A 10816-nucleotide genomic window follows, 5' to 3' on the forward strand; every position below is an offset into this window, starting at 1 on the left:
ACACATTTTCAGGTGAATCTTGTTGTATAATAATGGTATTAATGTCATTCAGATGTAACAGAAGTGTACCAGTTCAGTGTTGAAAGTGCATGGGGCCTTTGGTTTGTCTTCTCTGGTCTTCTTAACATGATGCTGATCTGTCTCTTTCCAGAACGAAGTGTCCATGTTGAAGAACGAGGTGGCACAGCTGAAGCAGCTGTTGTTAACACATAAAGACTGCCCCATAACAGCCATGCAGAAAGAATCACAAGGATATCTCAGTAAGTCATTGACTTTTTTGCTTTTTTTTAAGTGCCCAGGTTTTTGCCACTAGTTTCATATTGGATTTATTGAAAGAACAAAAGTAAAGTCTAGACTGCACACCTAGGTGGATAAAGTGCAAGAATTCTTGAGCAGCTGCCAGACTACTGCACCAGGGGGAATCCTTCTTTTCCGACACTTGTTCATCACCACGCCCACCACCTCTTGATCATTTATGGCTAGACATTCCCTGGCATTTCATGTTGTAAAAATCCCACCAAATTCCAATTTTGCAGCCAGTAGGAGCCCAATTACCAGTGGGCTAGCAGTTTTTTATGGGCTGGGAAACAGGCTTCAGATGAATCATATCCAGTGCCCCAGGATACGCTGCCTGTTATTCACTGGGCTGAAAAGCGAGTGAGCTTGTCTCAGTTTACCAATAGGTAAAGTGGATCCCTTTTTCTAGATCCCAATATTGGAACCTGGAACATCAATAGGTTCAATGCTAATTCAGTAGGGAACAGTGGGAGGAGCGGGGATTTACAGCTGAAGGTCGTTTTCTTTTCAAATAATTTTTTAGATTGAGCAGCACAGATTCTCCCACCACATGTGAGTATTTTTCCACATTTGATATACGTATGGATCTTTGAAAAGACAAGATAGGGACTTCACAGGCCGTGACTCAAACACATCTAGTCATGTTGCTGACCTAGAAGGCATGGCTTTGTTGGTAACTGTAGACTGGGAAGGCATAGCTTTGTGACCGACAGTTGAAAGTTTTGCAATTAACCTCCCAGAGAAAATGCATGACACACATTCTATTTCTAGCAAACCCCTAGCAACATTTTTGAGTAGTCTCCGAGCCCACCCCAGGAAAGAGCTATATTGGTGTGTTTGTGTGCTTTTTCCTAGGTCCAGAGAGTAGCCCTCCTGCAAGTCCCACCCCCGCATGCTCGCAGCAGCAGGTCATCCAGCATAACACCATCACCACTTCCTCGGCAGTCAGCGAGGTGGTAGGAAGCTCTACCCTCAGCCAGCTCACCACTCACAGAACAGACCTGAACCCCATCCTCTAAAATCTGTGGGTCGCACCTTGCCTTCAAGAAGAGCTGTTGCATATCCTGCGTCCTTTCTTTTAAGGGCATTTTTAGAATTAACTCAGACCTGGAAGACTCCTCAGCCCTTCAAAGACTGGCTTTCATTTTTATAGTTATTATGGAAATGTTGTCTTTTATACTTAGTTATATAAGAAAAAAGGGAGTTATGCAATTAATAATCTATCAGCTTGGGAAATGCTTTGGTGCTTTTCTCCAATTTTCTGGTACCAGTTACTTGTTTATAAACTGAACTCTTTCTGTACATAGTCATGGTTTCATTCTTATCAGTCAAACCCTTTGCCTGAAATGTTGAATCTTGTTAAACTGCAGCTTTTAGCCAAAATGAGGCGTGCATAGATGTCCGGTAAACAGATTGCAAGGCGACTGGGGGGTGGAGTCTGATGACATCATAACTCATGTTGAGTTTGTGCTATGATGTCACCAGAATGCCAGGTAAACATAGAGCCTTTTCCACAACTGTTTCTCTTACTATTAAAAAAATATTAATGGAAGCTCCATTGATGTCCAAATAAAATCAGCAAGGATCTCACCACTCCTCCTCCTCCTCTTGGTCCACTTCCTTGACTACCCAATTTTCCTTTCCATTTCCACTTTACCTGGGCTCCCTGTTACCTTTTTATTGTTACTTTCTTCTATTTTATTTTTTCCCTTTAGCATTGCATGTAAAGAAGAAAATAATGTTTAAAGGAAAAAAAAACCCTAATGTGGACCTAGCCATGGCTTCCCTTGCATGTGACCCACAGCTGGAGTTCATTCAACTCTTGCTTTTTACACAAGAGTAACCAGGAGACGTTTAATGTGCCTGATTTAATGTTTTTAATAATCAGAACAAATAAAAGGTGGCTTAGCCATAGGTGAAGCACTGTTGAATGCCAGCTGTGGAGACACTAGGGAAGGGAGCTTTATAAGCCTCAATTGTGAAAGTCCAAATTACGATGCAAGGCTATAACATCACACCCTCGAATTACAACTGGTTTTATATGGCCTGTCTATAATGTCGAAAATCCATGTACTATATAATAATGCAGAAGGGCTCTATTCACTACACGGATTACATTGTTCAGTCATCAGCTGCTAATAGCCTAAGATTTATTATTTTTTTTTCTTAAGCCTATGGAACCGTCTTTGCTGTTCTGGTGGGTGAAAGTGGACAAACTACTGGAGGAACAAAGAGAGAAAGAAAACCTCATGTTTCCATAGAGCTGCTCTCAGCCCTTCCACCACAGTTAAAGCACTCTGGCTGTTGAAAGGATCCCATGGATATGGCTACTCCACTCTTCTGCATAATTCTGGTTTACATTTTCAGCAACTCTTCTGGACTTTCCCATTATAAAAAGCAGACAGTTGTGCCTCCTTGAAACAAGCCATTTTACTTGGTGAAGGTTTTCATATCACAACTCACAAGTAATGGGGGCTAATGTTTCCTCTAGTGCTCTAGGCAGGGCTGGTGTTTCATCTCTATGTGAATGCTTGACCTCCAAACATGAGTGTGTGTGTGTGTGTGTGTGTGTGTGTGTGTGTGAGAGAGAGAGAGAGAGAGAGAAAGGGAGACAGAGACAGAGAGAGACAGACAGAGAGAGGGGAAGATTATGGGATTTAAAAGAACAGTATTTTACAAAATGTGTAGCTTTTTTAAGAGTTCAGAATAGGGAAGGATGTGATTTTTTTTCTCTTACTGTAGTATAATAATCTATTTTGGAGGAAAAAAGAAAATATAAGGGTCATGAAGCATGGTTTTTATAACTAGTTTTAGTTTTATCTAATAACTTGCTTTTTAAATCAATATTTATCAACAATCTTTTCATGTATGCAGTGCTTTCAAAAAGAAAGTTTTGAGTTTCCAGGAAAACTCATAACTTGGATATATGATCTAAAAAAATCAAAACAAAAACAAAAGCAAAAAAAAAAGAGAAAAGAGAAAAAAAGAAAAAAACAAACGAGAAAAGGATTTTCTATTATATTTTAGACAAACATATCATTTTTAAGTATTTTAAATACTGAATTCATGATTGTTTTATTTTGTTTTGAATCCCAGCAGGAATAGCTAAATGGTTTAACCAAACTGGCTTCATAAGAAGTTTAGGATTTAGCTCAAAAAGCAGTTAATAGCCTTATCTCTATTTTGAAATCAAAAATAATTTTTTTCTAAACTCCTTCCTAGGACCATTTAGGTGTCCCCCTTAAAAGGAGAAAGAGCTCATTGAAATATTTGTTTGGGTTTTTTAATTTTTATTTTATTTTTGTTTTGCTTTAAGTGAAAAATATTTTCTTTCTTTCCTGCATGCATAGCACTTAATGAAATGGATTTTTTAAAAATCCACTGGTGATATCAGAATGTCCAAGGAGTGGGCTGTCACTAAAATTATGGTTTACTTTACTTCTGTTCCACCTCTTAATTGAAATATTTAGTTGTGAAACCGAAAGCCTCTGCAGTTAAGAACTTGCCTGAGTTTTCTTAATTCAGCAACTTGACAGTTTGACTGATGTGCATTATGTATAGCTCAATTATGTCTGTTTTTTATGCTAAGTAGGCAAACCAACCACACACACGTTAGCAAATGGGCCTCAACGTATAATTAGAATACACTGTCTTCTTGTTATACCAGGGCCTTTAGGTATGTTCATTAGTGGTGTGGAAATAGATTAAATGGAAAATGCCAGCGAGTCATCAGCGCTTCTTGAAATCCTGAGCAGAAGGGCTCACTGGTCAAATCTAGCACTCAGCTTATCAATATGAAATATTTCACTTGAAAGCCTGGCTTTCATCAGACCATCATAGAATCATTGGTCTGCCTGAACATCTATCCTTCTTGCCCCACAATTTTTGCCAATCTGAGGAAACATTCTGCCCTGTTCTCCCCTCCCTCCCAGCTACTAGGCCAAGCATTCATATTGTCATAGATGGGTTGCAGTGACCTTCAGCGCACGCATGCTAGGAGGGGAGGGCTGGCAGCAATGCGCTGCCTCTCCTTGTTCCCAGGTGGGTTGCTATCAGCAGAATCTGCCTTTGAAGACACTACCAACTTGGCCTGGAAACTTCCACAGCACCTCCCCTGCCTCCTGTGATGGGAACTAGCTTCCAAGATAGGGACGCCTGATAGTGTTCCTGCCGCGTTGGTTGTCACCTACTCTGAGCTATTCCCATCTCAATTGTTCCTCCTAAAGACATTTTTCAACATATACGGGGACAGTAGAGTGGAAATCCTCCCTGTGGATGAATGCACTCATTTTAAGGCCTGGTGTGAGGTTGAATGTTTTCCCTTTTCCCTTCCCCTCAGCCCTCTCCTGTCTCCGCACATCAGTGTTTACCCGTCGGAGTCTTTACGCGGCCTGTGGGGATGAGCAATTTGTATGCTGTCACTGCCTGCGTCCTTATCACAAGGGTTACTTACTCGGAGCGGTTGCTGTTTGGAGCCTGTCGGGTTCATGAAATCGAGCGCAGCACGTGTTCTGAACGGAGGGGCATCCACGGTGAATGCTCAGGTAGTTGTGCTCTGTTAGTTCAGTAAATCATCGTGTGTCAGTTGAGTTTGTCATTAAAATCAACCAGCTGTGAGAAAAGACCAGCCATTGGCTGGGGGGTTTTAAGCATCTATAACTACTATAAACCTAGCCATCCAGTTAGGATAGAATGTGCTTCTTTCTGGTTAATAAAAACCATCTAAGAAAATATATATGTATGTATGTGTGTATACAGTGGAATTCAAGGACCAAAGCAAAATTTGAACAGGAATCTATTAATTTAGAATTTTATAAGATATTTATTAATAAATGTTATTTTTAAACATTCCATTTGAACAATATTCTTCTGTAGGCTCTACTTGTTTTTAAAGGATTAGTTCTTAATTAACTACTCTCGATGTGTATATCTTCCTTTTTCAGGGTTTCAAATGGCTGTTCTCCATCATCTGGTGGAAATGTCTGTTTAGATTTCTGTGCATAGAAATTTCAAGGATTTTTATTGTTCTGTGAGTTGTTTTTTAATCTATGTTCAGAACAGTTTTAAATCATCTATTTCTTTTTTTTTTTTCACTTGTAAAGTAAGCTCTTTCCTTTAGGAAGCAGAGTTCAGCTAAAGGGAATCTGTAACTATAACTGGAACAGCTCTCTTGTTAAAGTGTAAAAACAGCTTCATCTCTGCTTCTCCCCACTGCACTCCAACTTCCTAGAATGCCTTGCACTATTTAGCCTTGTTGGTGCTTTTCTTGTCCCTTCGCAAACCGTGTGCAGTAGCTTTAAGCCATTCAAGTTCCATTATGCAGTGTATCTGAGAAGGGAAAGGAAACGACATGTTTAAATTGGAATAAAAATGTGCCTATGCGAACAGTAGCGACTTAGAATCTCTCTTCTGCTTTTAAAATAATTTATATTTTAAAATTGCACTTTAGCGTTTGTAATCTTTGTCAGTTTCTCTCGTTCTCTTTCGAACCTCCTCCCTGTCCTCAAACTTGCCTTCACTCTTTCCTTCCCAGCCCCCTACCTCCCCCAAGCTTCCTCTAAGGCTCTGAACTGCATCATTTAAAATATTTTATGGAATATGTGCCCCAGGTACATTTGTGTGCATTCACCAGTAGCATAGCCAAGACGCGTTACTCACATCCGCCTAGGTGAAGCCTGCTACGAGAATGCCAAGGAAAAGAGCCAGTTTATACTCTTTATCCCTTTATTCATAGCATGATTTTTTCAAATGTTATGTAACAGACATGAAGCAGCAACTATGCTATACTTAAGAATTTTCTATCTCATCCTCCAAACCAAAGTGTCCTGAAGGAGCCAGGAGACTTATTCTTTTGTGCGTCACTGTGCATGTTGGACTGAGGTCCTCACCATCGTCTCTTTGGGCTGCTGAAAAAACTGTGGCCCTAACCATTTCATTCTTGGTTTCAAAAATACAGTGTTGCCTTGTACCATAATTAGGGACAGCACCTCTTTTTTACAATTATAATCTAAGAAAGGACAAGAAGACACTGAAGCAATAAACTTAAAAGTAAAATCCAATACCAAAACAAAGAAAAGAAACAAACAGAAAAAAACCCTTGCTCATCATGTTGTGAAATTGAAGAAGTGGATGTCCATTCAAAATATTTTACTATTTCTTGTGGAGTTTTTCAGTGATGTAATGCTTATAGCCAAATTGCTTAAAGAGCATTTATATATTTTTTTTCTTATAAATTGTCTATTTTTTAAAAAAAAAGCTATTTAACCACAAATTGAAGAGGGTGGGGGTAAGGCCAAATCGCCAGCATTTGTTAAAAGATTAATACTCTTAAGTGGCGCTCTGATACCTTTCCAAGTTTATCATCACAGGGGGATCAATAATTATCAGCTGTTCTATTTAGACCAACTTACAACATCTAGCTCATTAGAAGCCAGGATTTGGAAAGCTCTTCTGAAGCCATTGAAGATTTTCTTACATTGAGTTTCATTTTATAGAACTTTCTAGGACTTTTTTTTTAACAGAATCATTTTAGCCTCAGGACTGAGAATGTGGAGAGCTTGAATAAATTAGCTTTAAATACATCATTAAAATCATATGCACAATAAGCTCATTAGAATCTAGTTTGCTCCTTTAGAATACCAAGTCTTTAGACGCTATAGGACATGATGAAAGGTATCAACCACGCTGAAGTGGAGGGGGTTTCAGAGAAAGGGCCCTTCCCCACCAGCCAGCCAGTAGAACAGAAGACCTACTCACCCTTTTTCCTTCTTCGTTCTGCTAAATCCACACCTGCCTCATAGAGAGAGGAGTTCTGCCTTTGAGGTTTGTCTTGGAGAAAAGATAAGCTTGAAATGTTCTCCCTACAGAGGACATGGGATTTGGGATCTTCCGAAAAGCCCCAGGAAAAAAAAATGGATCAGTTCGAATACAGTGTTCTAGGACAATTGGAATATATCCAAAAATAGAATTAAAAGAAGAAAACAAAGTTAGCATTTTCCTAAGTGTTAACTAAGGAAGTCCTCAAAAAACGGTGCTGTCACTTGGGGCGGGTGGGGTTGTTTGGAATTGTAAACAGCAAAGCATTTGTGTTTGTTTGTCTATTTGTAAAGCAACCACCTTCCTTATTGGAAGGAGAAAAAATTGGGGGTACATACATGTAAATACTTGCAGCAGCATTTAATATGTTTAATTTTATGTTAAGCTTTTTGTTGCATCGTGAAGACATTTATTGTTACCAATGGACAATGAGTTCATTAAGACTGTTCAACTAGGTCAGATTTTTACATCTCTTTATAGCAAGAAGAGACAAGATTTTGTGCATTTGTACAAATGTTAATAATATCACTGCAATTCCAATATAATAAAGCACTTAAATGCAAATAATATATGTACTACCCTTTGTATGGTGAAATTTGCATTGGGGGATAATGACATGTATCCTTACAAGATCTTATCCATGCCTTGGAAACCAAGGCTTAGGCTCCAGGGTGACCATCATCTGGAGAGAGAAGCAGGTAAGATTTTCTCCTTCCCAAATTTTCACTGCTCTCCTACTGCTTCCCCCATCCAACTTCCCAATCGAGGCCACTAGTCTAACACATTTACAGTGGGTACCCTAACCCTAACCCTAACCACACAACTAAACTTTACTTCGGTATCAGCAGATTTTAACACTCAAGAAATCCAGCCAGGGTAAATTGGTGTTTCAGGTATGTCTAGAAACCAAGACTCACATGGTGGCACTCAAGTCCTGGCATTCTTTATTTGACCTCCAGAGAAGCCCTAACGACGTGTTAGTTAGCCCCTGTACACATGCACTCATACATACAGCCCCTACCTCCAATCTTCCTCTTGTTCCTGCCTTTCTTCCTTTCCTTTATTCTATTATTTTTTTATTCACACTCCTCTTTTTCTTACACTCCATCTGATCTATCAGCATGACAGAATCCAACCATCATTTATCACCAATGTTATTGTTGCAGTTCTGTCCAGACTACCAACGTCTCTCATCTGGATTATCTCAGTGCTCTTCTAACTGGCAACCACAGGGAGCCTCTGAAAATGGAAATCAGATGGTATTCCTCTACCACTTAAACCCTGCAAAGACTTCTCTACTCATTCAGAGCAAAAGCCAAATTCTTTACTATCAGGTTCTGTAAAGGTGCCACCTGACCTCACCCTGTTCATTCTCTGAGCTTGTCTCTTACCATTTTCTTTCCCCAGTCACACCTATCCAGCTCCATTAATATCTTTGAGGTCCCTCAAATATTCTCACACTTCTACTGGAGAACCTTTTCACAAATTGTTCATTCCCTCCATCCAGAATATTCTTCCCCCAGATGTCAACCTAGCTCACTTTTTCATCTGTCTCCCTCTCAGTCAAGCCTTTTTCCATCTTATCTAAAATTATATCACCCCCACTCTTCATTCTCATTTGTCTTCTTCAGACTAAATTTTCTATAGCATTTACCGCCATCTTTGGAAGGAATGATGCTAAAGCTGAAACTCCAGTACTTTGGCCACCTCATGTGAAGAGTTGACTCACTGGAAAAGACTCTGATGCTGGGAGGGATTGGGGGCAGGAGGAGAAGGGGACGACAGAGGATGAGATGGCTGGATGGCATCACCGACTCGATGGATGTGAGTCTGAGTGAACTCCGGGAGTTGGTGATGGATAGGGAGGCCTGGCATGCTGCGATTCATGGGGTCGCAAAGAGTCAGACACGACTGAGCGACTGAACTGAACTGAACTGAACTGAACATAATTTATATGGCTTCCCAGATGGTGCTAGTGATAAAGAACCCACCTACCAATGAAGGAGATGTAAGAGACATGGGTTTGATCCCTGGGTTGAGAAGATCCCCTGGAGGAGGGCATGGCAACCCTCTCCAGTATTCTTGCCTAGAGAATCCCATAGACAGAGGAGTCTGGCAGGTTTTGGCCCATAGGGTTGCAAAGAGTCGGACACGACTGAAGCGACTTAGCACACATACACAACGTAATTTATATTTAGTTATTATTTTTTATTGTCAGTCTCCACCTCGCCACCCTGCCCCCACCCCCAAGCCCAGTAGAATGTAAGCTCCACAAAAGCAAGGGCATTTTCTCTTTTCTTCACCCTTATGACCCAAGACCTAGAACAGTGGCTATACAATGGGCACACCAGAAACATTTGCAAGATAGATGATCTGTTATTTCCTTTGTGCCTGTTCCCTTGTCAGAATGCTCCAACCCAGCAGCCACCTGATTCTGCAGCCACAGCAGTCGGATTTTAAAACCAAGTTCCAGGGCATGTCATCTGACACCTAGCCTGACATTGGGACAGGATATTTGAAAATGGGACAAAAACAATTTGGAATATGGGGGATGGCTGCTGTTCTAATGGCAATCCCATCTGTTACATTTGCATTAAGACCACTCAGTACACTCATAGTTCCCAAGAGAGACTTTGTAATACCCATCCCACACTTATTTGCAATTTTAAAGCCATTACTATTGGTTAAAAAAATTGTTATGATCCCACATTTATACTTTGAGGATAGACGACTCTAATCTCCACCATGCCTTTCATCCCTGTGTGTCTCTGGGGCTTCATAATGTCCTTTTATCTCACACTTGCTATTGTGGTTGATTATTAGTTGGTTGGATCACATTTTAATTTTGTGTTCCATATTTTCTTATCCGAGAAAAACAGTTTTTTAGCAAGACAACCTTGCACGTGATTTGGTACCTAAGTATCTTCATTATGAGATCATAAAATTCTGGAGAACAGTGGCCTCCCTTTTAAAATAATTGAAAGCAAGGCACTTTGTGAGACCTGTTCCCATGGTAGTAACATCAATTTTAGCAGAACAGGTATGAAAATTTGGCTGCAAAAGAGAAAATATACTGATTTTTAGAAATACAGAGTTTGGGTTTAGATTTGCCCACTTCAGAAGTTACTGCCTTTTGGCAACTGTAGATTGGATAAATAATAACATCTTAAAAACAGTCTTTTAGCTGGTAGATCTAGCAAAACTATTATTATTGTTGTTGTTATTGGAAATGGTTATATTTAAACCTGGAAATTAAGTCATAAACCTTTTAGTAATCACTAAGTTTCATTCTATACTGTGTCTTTGCTTACATCACATTTCCTTGAACAAATTGGAGGCTGAACTGCAACAATGATCAGTGATCTTCCATAAATTTCTTGAAACCAGTATGACTACAACATAGACACAGTGGGCTATAAAATTTCTCCCTTAAGTCACTTTCACCTTCTCAGAAAGAGAAAGTTCCTTTCTACATGTTCTCTTAAATGGATTTAAAAAGGGAAGATCCTACATTTGCAATATGTTCTAATTCCTCAATACTCTTACAGCAAGAAAATTGTTCTGAGTATCTAAACATGATCATTTGTATAGCATTTGCACAGGGTAAGTCCTTGGTCTATTATTATTACATTCGAGTTACCTTAAATGGAACACTTTGTATTTAAATTAGCTCACTGATTCTGAGCCTGGCAGGCTATAGTCC

General features: G+C 39.7%; 1 protein-coding gene across 4 annotated transcripts in view; it reads left to right on the plus strand.

Moving 5' to 3' along the window:
- CREB5 (cAMP responsive element binding protein 5) overlaps positions 1-7680 on the plus strand; it is a 438988-nt gene extending 431308 nt beyond the window's left edge. Inside the window, exons 9-10 of one of the 4 annotated variants that reach the window (XM_027539413.1) lie at positions 152-260; positions 1153-1398. In XM_027539413.1, the coding sequence (XP_027395214.1) occupies positions 152-260; positions 1153-1316 (273 nt within the window). In that variant the 3' untranslated portion in view covers positions 1317-1398. Of the gene's footprint in view, positions 1-151; positions 261-1152 lie in introns of all 4 variants that reach the window. The other 3 variants (XM_027539411.1, XM_027539412.1, XM_027539414.1) reach the window with 3 other exon arrangements.
- Positions 7681-10816: the final 3136 nt, after the last annotated feature.

Source organism: Bos indicus x Bos taurus, chromosome 4, assembly GCF_003369695.1.
Source record: "Bos indicus x Bos taurus breed Angus x Brahman F1 hybrid chromosome 4, Bos_hybrid_MaternalHap_v2.0, whole genome shotgun sequence".
In the NCBI taxonomy this organism is placed as follows: domain Eukaryota; kingdom Metazoa; phylum Chordata; class Mammalia; order Artiodactyla; family Bovidae; genus Bos; species Bos indicus x Bos taurus.